Genomic DNA, 13,842 nt, shown 5'->3' with positions numbered 1-13,842 from the left:
ATCAGGCTTAAGTCAAGCTATAGGTTCTGATTGGCCACTTTATGGAATTGCTCGCGCTGTCGATGAAATGAAGCATACAGTACCTCACAAGCATCAGCGTAACAACCATTTCTATCGTCACTATTCTTCACTATTTCGAGCACACCACATTTCTCATCTGACATACAAGCTGCACAGGGTAGATGAGTCCACTGCACCAATTTCAACTCACACTCATCTTCGGTCAGATAAGCATCGGGAAGTGGTTCCAGAGTGTGGCAAGCTGTATATGGTGCAAGGCAAAGTTGCACTGGATCAACAAGTTGCTCATGATGCTTATTTTACAGATGATGGTTTTGTGGTTGCCAGATTTTTGCCATCCATAATATTGTTTCGCATGCATCCATCTGGTTTAGGTGGGTTTGCAGTCAAATGTAGATTGTCTGAAGACAATTCAAGAGTTGAAGCTGTAGAAGAAAGGTATGCAGTAAGTGCTGAAAACACACACAACACAAAATATCTGGATGGCGACGCATGGATCAACTGGTTCCAAATGCACACAGGGCTGGACATTGGTGCCCCTACTGCATTTTTAAGTGATCCCTGCAACCCATCAACAAGTGCAACAAACAAAATGTTGTCAAAGGTATGCACTCTTACTATGCAAAATGGTCAGCTTCAAGTGCAATTAGACTTTGGTCAGTACAGCTTCGCCATTGGTTGGCACAGTGGAGATGGTCTCGTGTCACACGACTTTAAGTCAGTAAATGGCACTCTTTACAAGTATGATTCTACAATGAGGAATGGCAAAGGTGAAGGATGCAAGTGGACTGGCATCATTGCAACAGCTCATGAGCATTCAGCCTGGGATTTGTCTGTGAGTCATCAAGTTCCCGTCTCGTCGAAGTCTGATGAAACGCACAGTGACTATGTACAACCTCTAACTTGTACCACACCAGTGTTTGCTGCTTCATCCATGAAACTGGCAGAAAGTGGAATGCCAATGAGCACAGAAGGGCTGGCAGAAATGACCTCATCAGACAGTGACCAAATGGACAACGGTACATCAGAATCTGCACAAATGCTCAGTGTACCTGCTCAACCTCTAACTGCTGCCACACCAGCATGGGCTGCATCATCCATGAAACTGATGGAAAGTGAAATACCGATGAGCACAGAAGAACTGGCAGAGATGGCACCACCAGACAGTGAACAAGTAAACAAGCTTTCATTTGCCAAGATAACAAACCTGATGAAGGCAACTGTTGACTCTAACACATTGGCTACTCTACTGGATGACACGCCACCAACACTGAGTTCTGAAGAACAAGCAATTATTGATGATCCAACAAATGGCAGCAAGGCAAGGAAATTTCTTGCTGAGAAATTCTTTAGAGCTTATGCCGTACAGGCACTGAGTGGTTCATCCCAACTGGAAAAGGACTTCAGTGGGGTGGATGGTGGAGTAACGACTACAAAAGAGCGGTTGCACTACTTTTGGCAGGGATCTGGCAAAGCTGATGAGGTAGTTACAGCAGATGCAAGTAAAGCAACCAACATCCTGTCACAAGATCCTGCATTTGATTTTGTCAACAACGGGGTGGCTCGTATTGCCTTTACGGAGTCCTTGCCAGCATTGCAGCGCTACTTGAATGACAATCCAGCTGACTGGGCAGACAAGCTGTACAAGTATGTCAGCAGTACAGACTATGTCAATGGACTGGCTGTTCTCACGGCTGTCTCGGACAACAGCCAGCTCAATAAACTCTGCATGATTCTATATGCTTTGGCACCAGGCAAATCGTATGCAACAGATCTCTGTGCAAGGGTTCTTGAAGTTCAAACTAATTACATGCGACAGCACTTTGGCTCTTTGAACGCTGCATTAATGAAGACAATTGTCCCAGCAATCATCACAAAGCTTGTCAATTTGATTGATGCTGACGATCCATCAATCAAATTATCTGCCCAAATCAAAGCAGAAATTGTTTCTCAAGTGCGTTCAGCTATTACAGAATCAAATTCCGAGAATGCACAAGCATTTGTTTCTAAATTTCAAAGCTTATGGGAGGAATGTGCTGTCTTTATGAGTGCCAATCGTGACCAGCCAGTGTGGCAACGTCTAAGTGATTGGTGGTCAAAGATTGGTGAAACGTATCCCAAAACTACTAAACTTGGATCAGCTTTAGTTACCTTATTTGGGCATGCAGTATGGATCACTACAATTGGGGTTTCTATCATGAGTCTTGTGGTTCTGGGGAACAATTGGAACACTTTTCGAACTGACCAAAAGGTTGCAATTATAGCTCAGGGTTCTGCTGTGCTGTCAGATGTCATTGCTAAAGCAGAAAAAGCCTGGAATGGTCTGATGGATGCATTTAATTTTGAAGACATGTTTACGTTTGAATCCGTCTTTGAAGCAGAAGATTTGCAAGAGCTCTGGGGTCATTACATGGATGAGACAGCAGTAGAATACAATGCTGAAATGGACTTGGGAGATCTGAGCCATCCAGGCACAGGTGCAGCAGGTGCAGTTGCTGCTGAGGATGTACAAGCTGTACGCATCTGGGAGAACTTCAGTGTTGCAGGTAAGGTTGCTCGACTGACAAATGTGGTAGCAATGGGTGCGGCAGTTGTTTCCATGGGATTTCAAGTCAGTGAAGATTTTAAAACCAACCAACCAATAGCTATTAAAGTCTTAGATATCATCAATGTTGTGGCCGCTGGCATTGGGTTTGCTGCTGAGACTATTGCTCTTGCTGGTGAACTTGGCGCTATTGCATTGAGTGAATTTATTGCTGGAGCAGTCATTCCTATTGTGGGGGCAGTGGTAGCCATTGTCGGTGTGATTGTTTCCATTGTGTTGATGTTTCTACACAAAAAGTCGAAGCCACCAGACACTCCAATTGACAAATGGATAAAAGGTACTGGCGTGACATTTGTTAATCAGCTGCCAACCCCCAATGCAGTTTGGCAAAATCAACACAAGGACAGCACCCAGGAGTAACAGCAACTGACCAAATGTGGTATTACTAACTTTTTGTGCATGAGCTTATGTATGCTGTTTTATGGTGTCGTTTGACCAACTGTGACAGATAAGTTTGCGGTTATTAGTGTTTTAGAATGTTGTTGAGATCAATAGCTGGAGCTAATTGCTGCTCAGAAAATCCAAGTTTGTACACTGTAGCAATATATAATGTGTCAATTGCTCATGCAGGTTCATGGGCAAACAATTTCTCTAATTAAAAATGCGAAACGAAGCTAAGATTGAGCCAGAATGCACACTAAACACGCAGCAGCTATAAATTGTTAGTGTGCAGATAGATGCTAGACTACAGTTACTGAGTGTATAGATACGCTTGCAATCGTTCTCGCTCCGATTTAATGATGCGTAGGCGTGCCGTCTGACGAGCACGCGCATCTCCCTTGATTTACGATGTCTTGTGAGATTCTTGTCAGCCTGTTGCTTCTTCTCGTTGGTGCATCGTCTGGATCAAATGCGACTCGTTCGTTTACTATTGATTATGACAATGACCGGTTTGTGAGAGATGGCAAACCATTTCGTTACGTCTCTGGAAGTTTCCACTATTTTCGCGTGCCAAGCGCCTACTGGAAAGACAGGCTGTTGAAGATGCGCGCAGCCGGACTCAACGCAGTTCAGACGTACGTAGACGTGTTCATGAAACGGATCGAAATGCATTTTGACAGCGCGCGGGCGGGCAGTACGACGACTCGGGCGGATCTAGCTATAGCAGCTGCAGGTAGCATCAGGGAGATCGAACGGAGGCCCGGGAAGCACATTCATTTCCGGGGGGGGGGATTTCCCCAACATTTTGCTGATAATTTAAATTGTCTATTTCTGAATCCCGTGCAGCAAAGTGTGGCAAATCTAGAAATATGCTTAGGATTTTGAAAATTTGGACAACCTGGCCTGTTACCAGTTGTCAATGTGAATGAACGGAGCATCAGAGAGACAGTTTTCATGTTGTTGGTGTTCCTGCTGCACAAACTCTAGAGCAGTAGACGTCAGTGGAAAAGTGTACTCTTAATTATGGCATGTGAATCAGTGTCAAACTACCTTGCCAGCAGCGATCATTGTATGAGGTTGGTATAAACCAATTGCAAAACTAAACAGTTCGCAAATGGTTTAAACCGTTTGCGAATTCACATTTGGTTAAACCGTTTCCGAATCGGTTAGACCTTATAATGCAGACCATTCTCAAATAGTTTAGACCGTTTGCGAATGGTTTAGGAAGGTAAACCGTTTGTGAATGGTTTAAGCCATTTGAATATTTCAGATATTGGGAACCCGAATGATTTTGACTGTTGCAAATGATTTTCTATTCATTTGATGTACAAAAATATTCTTGTAACTTTGCTTGTTTATTATTATAGAATACAGATTTCTTCGCACCTGCTTAATTCTCAAAGATTTAGACTTTTGCCAAGTGCATCATACCTAGATCGATCTGTGCCTGGGAGTTGTCTCTTGTATGGAGGACAAGTTCATAATCTCCTTCTAGCATGTTACCATCTCGAATGTCACACCTATAGTTTGGTCAACTGTTGTCACCTTGATTGATCAGATGATTGTGCAAAGATTGCATGGTATATGTAAAGGAAATATTCTGCTTTCAATTGCATTTTCTACAGACTGTAGGATTTTGATTTCCAGAATTTACAATGGAGTGCTATCTAGGTATACGACTTGGTTTTGTAAAGCTATCGTAAACCTTCTGATTCTGCCTTCAGCATGTTGGACAACAGCCATTTGACCAGTCGGTGTCAATCATGTTGTCATTGGCTCTGGAGACAATTGTTACATAATACTGAGAATGCAAACTCTTCTTCATTTGCTCCTCCATAAGCAATCATTGTTGTTGAGTTATATGATACTTAACAAACTTTTGGCATCAGTGCATGGCATCTTCATCAAATCTTTTCTAATTTTGTTAACTGATGCTACTTTGACATTTGAAGTTTAACAATATTAGCTATTGTTGTGTATTAAAACTTTAAGGGTGCTAACCTATTTGTAAATGGTCTAGACCATTCGCGAATTGGTTTAGATCCTCGATCGGTTATCTAGTGTTCGCATATGGTCTAACCGATTTGGAAATGGTCTAACCAAATGCGAATTTGCAAACGGTTTAGACCATTTGTGAATGGTTTAGTTTCTCAATCGTTTTATATCAAAGTCGAGGCCAGTATTACTTTATGAAGTCGGGCTTTTACTCATAATGCTTAATTAAGAAAATTTTGTCACTCAAAAATTTTACTTTTTTTGCCTTTTGAACGTATCATCAGATAGAATTCTATTTTCGCCTATGCGAATGGGCAGGCTACTGCTACATACTCTAGATATAGGGCAAGTAGCAAGTTGTAACATCTAACAGGAAGAAGCCAATGTTCTCTTGCTGCTTGAAACATGATCTCACCTCTTTGTCTTCATTGTGGGTGCGAAATTCATCACTGAAGGTACTACTATCCTATGCCAACAGGGTAGGGCTCCATGCCTGTTAAAAATGTGTCTCACTGTTATTTTAATTTCACTGTTTAAATTTTCCTTTTTTGAGGAAGTGGCAAAAAAATTAATTGACATTGAAATTTTCTTGATTTACAGTACCTACCTTATAGCTAGAGTAATAAACTGATCTTACAAAGTAAGAGACTGACCCCAGTGAGTAAAAACCGACTTCATTGAGTAAATTAATGATTGACTTCATAAAGTAAAATATTAACTGCATAAAGGAAAAGATTGACCTCTTAATTAACAATGATTATTTTACAAATTGTTTTTGTTTTACAACTTGCTGACGCTGATGTTTGTTATTAACGATTGTATTGTACTGTACAGGTATGTTGCATGGAATGTTCATGAAGAAGACGAAGGAAAGTTCAACTTTGCTGGCAATGCAGACCTGGAGGAGTTTCTACGGTTGTCAAATGAAGTTGGACTTGTTGTTATTTTAAGAGCTGGTGAGAGCTCAGCAGTAAAAAAATTATTTATCACAGTTAGTTGAGAGTATCACAGTTGGATTGTTTAATAGGGCCATATATTTGTGGTGAGTGGGAATCGGTAAGATGTGTGTGTGTGTGTGTGTGTGTGTGTGTGTGTGTGTGTGTGTGTGCGTGTGTGCGTGTGTGTGTGTGTGTGTGTGTGTGTGTGTGTGTGTGTTGTGTGTTGTGTGTGTGTGGTGGTCATTAAATTGTGCTTATATTGCAATGTAATCTCTCTTTCAGGGTGGTTTTCCTGGGTGGTTGAGTAAGAATCCTCACATCAAACTTAGATCATCAGACCCAAGTAATTATTGCATTATGTGAGACCTCGCTTTCATATTTTTAATAGCCACAATGCTGTCTGTTAGATTACTTGTCTGCTGTTGATACTTACATGGCTCAATTGTTACCACGAGTGAGACCTCTTCTGTATGAAAATGGAGGACCAGTCATAATGGTTCAGGTGTGAACAGTTGTTATAGATATGGTTGTTGCAGTATGTACTGACATATTAATGGCTAGTTTTGAAAATTTAAATTAATTAATAAATGCATGTTCCCCTTCGCAAATTTCCGTCAAGCACCAAATTTTTGTTGAAGACGACACTGTAAATAGTGATTTTTGCAACAACACCACGGCCACTCAGCCACGCACATCGAAGAGTCAAGCTGTCAGACTGCAGAGCCACTATGCAGAAACCCTGTGGAACAAGCAAAATGTTACAAGTCAGGTACAGCTACACCTTTGATCTCTAGACGCCTGGTTGTTGGTGGGAAAACATACACATGCAGATGTAGACTATAGGTGTTGTTTCTATGTGCTAAACCCGTAAAGCAAATGATTATATAACACCATGTACAGGACGGACGTCCGATAGCTGAATTCTCATAGCACAGCCGCCAAACAATAGAGGTGGAGCTTTATGATGACATTACGTTCATATGTTGGTCGGTAATGACACCACTTCTCGTCTATTGGTCGGAATAGCCTTATTTGCATCTGCACTATTTGAGCATAAATACGGTCTGCACGTCGGCCCACTACTATACCCTTAGCCCAGATATCCGGGTCTTGGGTAATGATTTCCAGTCATGGGAACAAATGTGTACACAAGGGAATGTAGGTATAACTTATTATGCTACTGACTTACTTTACAGTCAGTCAACAGGAATATGTTGTTTTTGTTTTCTCCTTGTTTTAATAAGACATTTTTAGATGTCATGTATTATACAGAGTAATTATATTTCAACATTACAGAAATTGATGTGGCAACGTGTACAAGTGTGTGTATGACATATCTTGAATGATTGTAGATCAGGACACTCATTTTAACTGTGCTAAATTGGAAATTGAATATGGTAACATTTACTGCATATAAAACTTGAAATCTGTATTTTGTTTGTTGGCAGTCTACTTGACAATTTGGTGGCAAATACAGGAATGTCTACATTGTTGCTCTGTCTGCATTGATTGCTTTTGTGTTGCTCTAGGTTGAGAATGAGTATGGCAGTTTTCCAACTTGTGACAAGAAATACTTGGAACATCTTGAGCAGTTGTTTAGAGGTTACTTAGGTTCCAGTGCTATTCTCTTTACAACAGATGGTCCTAGTACGGGACTACTGAGATGTGGAACTCTTGATAGTCTCTTTTCAACTGTTGATTTTGGACCAGGTTTGTTTGTATACGTATGATGTGTGTGCGTGTGTGTGTGTGTGTGTGTGTGTGTGTGTGTGTGTGTGTGTGTGTGTGCACGTGTATGTGTATGTGTGTGTATGTGTGTGTGTGCACGTGTGTGTGTGTGTGTGTGTGTGTGTGTGCACGTGTATGTGTATGTGTGTGTATGTGTGTGTGTGCACGTGTGTGTGTGTGTGTGCACGTGTGTGTGTGTGTGTGTGTGCACGTGTGTGTGTGTGCACGTGTGTGTGTGTGTGTGCACGTGTGTGTGTATGCACGTGTGCATGTGTGTCTGTGTGTGTGTGTGCACGTGTGTGTGTATGCACGTGTGCATGTGTGTCTGTGTGTGTGTGTGTGTGTGTGTGTGTGTGTGTGTGTGTGTGTGCGTGTGCATGTGCACGCGTGTGTGTGATTATTTGAACATCTCAATACTACGAGGGTACACAGCTCTTTACATGAAGATGTTCTTAGTAGGACCTTTTACATCGCCCCATCCATTGCACACATTCACTGCCAATGATAGACTTTATGTTAGTATGGTTGGATCAATAAAGTAACCGTGCCATTGTTTTTGGACAAGTTTGTGTTGCTGATAGTTTGATCACAAAATTTAATTGCATTCTGATTTCATTTCAGGAACTAATGTTAATTCTGCATTTAATGCAATGCGTCTATATCAACAACATGGCCCTCTGGTAAGGACTCGGTTGTCTTGCGTAGCCAGACCATCTCCGCCTACATCCTTCCGGCGAGAGATACTCAGATACTCGCCGGAAGGATGTAGGCGGAGATGGTCTGGCTATGCGAGACTAAGAACTCGGTGGTTTGTGTCACAACATGGCTACAGTTTGACAAGCAGCTTTGCACAATATCAAATGAATTTGTGACATTAACTTGACAAGGCTTGATGGAATCATTTCCATAATACCATTTGGACGCTTATGTCTCTTTCCAAATTAAATTGTTTCTGCAAAACTGTTGAACTTTGTAATTACATGTCCAAGAAAATTATAACAATAAGTAGACCATGCAATGCCAGTGTGGACTATTAAGCATTATAGAGTTGCAAGGATCAAGCAAAGTGGCATCATTAGGTACTTTTGTCTTGATATTTTTCATGAATTGGCATTAGAGTTTTGGTGTATAAAAGTTTGCTGTGTGCATTAGAGACATGCTAGTTTGCTTTGTTAATTAAACAAAATAGCAAGAATTATTTCAACAGCATATTGAAAGTATTTTGTCTAAGAGTACCATCTCTGTGACTGCAGTATATTTGCAAGGGTGCATCTGGTTTGTTTCTAAAGAATAAATATCTGCAACTTATTACCAACTTTTTGTTTTTTATTACCAAGTCAACAGTGTATTCTTAAGTCAAAGTGATAGTGTTGGAAGTTTGAATAGAAGTTGGTGCATACAGCAAATATTGGAGCTTTTTATTTAAACAGGATTTTGTTTTTGTCTAATTGGATGATATTGTGTAGGTGAATTCAGAGTATTATACTGGCTGGTTGGATCATTGGGGTGGTAGCCATGCACACAGGTCTGATGAATCTGTAGCTGCAACTCTAGACGAAATCTTACATGTTGGCGCTTCAGTAAACATGTAAGGCCATTGGTACCATCAGCTGTGTGTTTGTCATTGATGTTTGTTTTGAATGATATTGAAGGTACATGTTTGAAGGTGGAACAAACTTTGCCTTCATGAATGGTCAGTAAGCCCGTTGGAGTCTTCTTGTTTATTTGCTTGTTGTGTATTTAAATTGTCAGACACATTGTGGGAATTGCTGTGCAGCTATAATACGGAAAGAAAAATTGTTCTTTGTTATAGGATTAGTAGATAGCATTGTAATTAGCTGATGCTGCAGTTGAACCAATTTAGCTGTTGTCCATACTGAAGGTGTAGTGTGTATGTAGTTTTTGTAATGTGTTGTATAAAAGAAAGTGGAAATTCAGTCATGGAAAATTTTGAAGATCAAGAACACATGCACACACACACACACTCACACACTCACACACACACACACACACACACACACACACACACACACACACACACACACATGCATGCACTTGGTAAACAGGTAGAAGTTATATTAGCTTCTGCTGTATTAGATAAACAAGTCAACGGCTTATGTTTAGGTTTGGTTATCTGATGCTTAATTAACTAACTTGTATGACTGTTCCTGTATATATCTGTGAAAACATTATTTTGATTCAAATAATAGGAGCTAATTATGGTGGACACAAGACGGCTTCTCAACCAACAAGTTATGACTATAATGCTCCTTTGTCAGAAGCTGGTGATCCCAGATCTAAACTGACAGCAATACGAAATGTAATTAGCAAGGTCAGTGTCTCTACTACAACAGAATCTGGTTATGTTGAAGTTAGTTTCCATTGTCATTGCATTGCAGTATTACAATGTTTCTGGGCCAGTACCACCAGCTTTGCCAAAGTTTGCATATGGGGATGTAAAGTTTACTCAGGTTAGTTAATTGGCAGGCATTATGGCAGGCAACAGACAAACAAATATTCAAACTGAGAGACCGAAAGTAAGCAGGTGGGCAGTCAGGCAGATAAGTTGGCAGACTATTTGGACTACAAACTATGTTAGTGTAGTATATTATATTGTCTTTAATGCATCACATGTGCTGTTTAATAGGCTGTGTATTTGCTTGATGCTTTGGATCAGTTAACTCCTGGTGGACCTGTTACTTCTTATTATCCTCTCACAATGGAACAACTCGGACAGGTTAGATTATTAGCTATATTTGTTGGTAAGTACTTTTGATGCATATTTGACTCTTGTAACAGAACTATGGGTTTGTGCTATATCGTGGAATCACTCACGAATCAATTTCCCAACCAGCTGATGAGATTGTGGTTGAGCTCAGTTACCTTCATGATCGTGCGACAGTATTGCTTAATAGGGTATGTATGGTGTCTTTCGAAATCGTTTAATGTATAGAAATATGGAAGATTATTATGACATTGGATATGAGCGCTCTTCAACCATTGAACGGGTGTAGCACATGACTAAATTGTGCATTTTAGTGTGCTGTTGATCTACAGTATGTGATGTCTTTATTGTAACATAACAGTTGTTGTTGTTTTTCCAAATTTTGATGTGTGTAAGACTTACAAGGATCACCAGTTGAATTTGTATGAATCATTCACTCGCCTGTTCTCGTTATTTGAAATATATGATGGGAATATGACTGTGATTGAAATATGTATAATTGTGTTGCAAGGATAGCAGTTGTTTCTTTAAGTTTTGTCCTATGTATAATTGTTGTGTGCAGGAGCATGTTGTGACTGTTGAAGGAATGATTGATGAACCTGTTTCATTTGATGTTTACTTTGGGCACAAGACGTTGGATTTCTTAGTGGAAAACACAGGACGAATTAACTATGGAGCTCTTATTGGAGACAGAAAAGTGAAGCAAATATGTTAATTTCTGTCTTGATGATGGTCACTGATTATTTACAAACAACAGGGTATTGTAGGAAATGTTACATATGAAGTTAAGACTATGACAAATTGGTCAATGTGGTCAATTCCTCTGAAAAATGTCAGTGAATTGCCTCTTGTTCCTCTTACCAGGTGAGCATAGTGACAACAAGGCTACAGGTACACTAGCTAGTGCAATGCTGCAAGTCAGTTATACTTATGTTGCACTGTACATGTGAAATGAAGTTCGTTGCCTTCATTCATTTTGGTTTACCTATTTGTTTAATTAACATGGTGTTACTTTGATACAGAAGTACAGGTAAAATTGTGATTTCTTCTGGTAGTCAATCTGGGATGTTTGTGTTGTGTAGGGATCATGCAACTACACACAGATTCAACTGCAATCAGTTGTCTTGAATGTTTTGTTTAGCTGCTCCAATTTTTTTAATTTATGACAAACTGACTATCATGTACATGCTGTAAAATGGAGGTTTGAGGTTGAGTAGTGAGCTTGACTTTGTATGTTTCTATAAAATTTTCTGCATGTCTTTGACACTTCGTACAACTTTGCTTGTCCATTGATACCTTACATATAACTGCTATGACAACATGATCTTTACAACAAATCATATCATTCAAATGGTGAGTATGATTTAATATGTGGAAATATGCACATTGTTAGCAAGCTGAACATTCAACTGTATCTAGAATGATACATGCGGTATGAAAATGTGTGTTTGATTAGTTATTTTGTATATTGAATTATTGTACCAGATATGTACAATATACACGTTCACTTGTGTTCATAGCCCTACAATGGAGATTCCAAAGTTCTTCCAGGGAACATTTCAAGTGCCAGCCAATATGACACCTGAAGACACCTTCTTGTCTCTTCATGGATGGAATAAAGTTTGCTGATGTATTCACAGAGTATCAAGTCACTTGTGATATCAGTGCTATGTTATGTGCAGGGACAGGCCTTTATCAATGATTTCAATCTAGGTCGTTACTGGCCTGTTGCTGGTCCACAGAAGACACTGTATGTTCCTGCTACTGTTTTGAAGCCTCATCCACAGCTCAACGTTTTGGTTATACTTGAATTAATTGAGTCACCTTGTGGAAATGATTTGAGCCAGTGCAAGGCTACCTTGGTCGATACTCCAGATATAGGTGCTACTCCATCCAAGGCAAGGACTGAGCGTGGTCACTAGCTGGCTCTATCTTAGATGGCAAATTTAGCCAGCATGATAAACTTTTTTTTAGAAATGAAACTAATTGCTATTGTGCTAAAGCTAGATGGTACATTGTATTTCATTTGATGGCCAATATGTTTGTCTTCACAACCTACCAAGTGTGTAGTGAGTGACATTGTACAGCTTCTACACATGTGTTTTCTCACTATCATTAGCTACATCACAGCTTTTTACAACAACAATTCTTTCATAGCAGGTTGCCAAGTTTGTAAATAGAAAACCCTTTTTTAGAAGATCAAACTCTAATGCAAATTGTTTCATTTTAGTTTCTATTTTTCCAAAGAACAATGTGACCTGAAATGTGGGTAAAGATTTACTGTTGTCATGCAGTCACTTGTACATGTCACTGTCTACTCCTTGTGCTTAATTAATCAAATTTTGTTGTTTTCCTGTTGGTATTCATTGTATCTCTAGCAAAGTTATTTGCAATGGACAAAATGGAATTAACCTTTGAAGCATGGAAACAAACTTGGTCATAACATGGCACAAAAGGTTCATGTTTACTGTATATAGTAATGAAATTTAGTAGTTTTAGGTTGATGTAATTCTTCAAGTTCAGATTTGCAGCATCGGCGGCAGTCAAATTAGTACTTTCCATCTAAGCCAACTTTACGTTTTTTGTCCAGTAACCGCAAGTTTATTGAGACTCAAAAAAGCAATAGAAATTATAGATATTTAATTGTCGTATTTTTGTATTTTTTCAGTAGAAATCGGCATTTACAGCAGACACTGATCATGATGATGTGCATATCCTAAACCAACTACTATAGTACTACTGATAATCATATCAACCTCATTCTTTACCATGTAGTTTGAATTAATACGCGTACATACAATGTAATATTAATGTGGTTGTTATAATGAATTGCTTTCTTGATCTGTTGTAGAGTCATTTCTCATCAAAAAGCCCAAGTCACATTCCAACCCAACAGCATTCAACCCAACATCATTCAACCCAACACCATTCAACCCAACATCATTCAACCCAACACCATTCAACCCAGCAACCAGAGACGACAGTCGTCTGTGAGTCAAACGAGTGTTCTCACAAAAATCATGTTGGTGCTATTGCTGGAGTTTCTGTGGCAGCTGTGGCTGTAGCTGCCATTGTTGTTGCAACGATTGTGATTTGTTTGCAAAAACGCAAAGCTTCATTTCGGTCATACAGGAACGTAAACTCTGGGGATATAGTCTGTGATGAGGATTGAAGATTTGTTAGTGCTATCTATAGCAGTGGTATGTACGTATACAATAATTGTAGACGGAAATTATATGCTCAATACTTTTGCATCAAGTATATGAGTGTATGATTAGTACAGTACGGTAGATGATCAATGACTATAAGCTAGATACTGTAGTTTATTATGCAGGTTAACATTATGCAGGTTAGCTAGAATGGTCAATTATAAGCTTCGACTAGCCTCGGCCTCCCAGACCCGTGTAGCGCCGATTCAAAATTCTCCTCCACGCGTCTGGGATGGTGTA

At 39.7% G+C, this 13,842-nt stretch overlaps 2 protein-coding genes across 4 annotated transcripts; both read left to right on the top strand.

Annotated features, from left to right (window-relative positions):
- Window positions 1–313: 313 nt before the first annotated feature.
- On the top strand, window positions 314–3,195 carry LOC134180135 (uncharacterized). Its single transcript, XM_062647221.1, has one exon. It carries the CDS (start codon window positions 377–379, stop codon window positions 2,984–2,986), a length of 2,610 nt encoding a protein of 869 aa, XP_062503205.1. The 5' UTR covers window positions 314–376; the 3' UTR covers window positions 2,987–3,195.
- A 209-nt stretch (window positions 3,196–3,404) lies between these two features.
- Window positions 3,405–13,784, top strand: LOC134179830 (beta-galactosidase-like). 3 transcript variants are annotated; one of them, XM_062646807.1, is made up of 19 exons: window positions 3,405–3,642; window positions 5,837–5,958; window positions 6,030–6,058; window positions 6,223–6,283; window positions 6,348–6,442; window positions 7,470–7,650; window positions 8,290–8,348; window positions 9,135–9,256; window positions 9,321–9,361; window positions 9,879–10,000; window positions 10,068–10,139; window positions 10,316–10,405; window positions 10,468–10,584; window positions 10,956–11,090; window positions 11,151–11,257; window positions 11,914–12,013; window positions 12,076–12,291; window positions 13,245–13,383; window positions 13,447–13,784. In XM_062646807.1, exons 1-19 carry the CDS (start codon window positions 3,416–3,418, stop codon window positions 13,563–13,565), a joined length of 2,154 nt encoding a protein of 717 aa, XP_062502791.1. In that variant the 5' UTR covers window positions 3,405–3,415; the 3' UTR covers window positions 13,566–13,784. The 3 variants fall into 3 exon arrangements, with proteins under 3 accessions (XP_062502791.1, XP_062502790.1, XP_062502792.1); XM_062646806.1 differs by having other exon boundaries at window positions 13,245–13,784; XM_062646808.1 differs by lacking the exon at window positions 3,405–3,642 and adding an exon at window positions 4,040–4,083 and having other exon boundaries at window positions 13,245–13,784.
- The last annotated feature ends 58 nt before the right edge of the window (window positions 13,785–13,842 follow it).

This window comes from Corticium candelabrum, chromosome 5 (assembly GCF_963422355.1).
Source record: "Corticium candelabrum chromosome 5, ooCorCand1.1, whole genome shotgun sequence".
In the NCBI taxonomy this organism is placed as follows: Eukaryota; Metazoa; Porifera; class Homoscleromorpha; order Homosclerophorida; family Plakinidae; genus Corticium; species Corticium candelabrum.
This window is presented reverse-complemented; position numbering and strand designations above follow the sequence as displayed.

Bases quoted from the DNA above. Each gene is read 5' to 3' on its own strand.
- LOC134180135 (XM_062647221.1), top strand. From the start codon at position 377: ATGCATCCATCTGGTTTAGGTGGGTTTGCAGTCAAATGTAGATTGTCT.
- LOC134179830 (XM_062646806.1), top strand. From the start codon at position 3,416: ATGTCTTGTGAGATTCTTGTCAGCCTGTTGCTTCTTCTCGTTGGTGCA. The intron at 6,059-6,222 runs GTAAGATGTGTG...TCTCTCTTTCAG, and splicing joins TTTGTGGTGAGTGGGAATCG to GGTGGTTTTCCTGGGTGGTT. The intron at 6,443-7,469 runs GTGTGAACAGTT...GTGTTGCTCTAG, and splicing joins GACCAGTCATAATGGTTCAG to GTTGAGAATGAGTATGGCAG.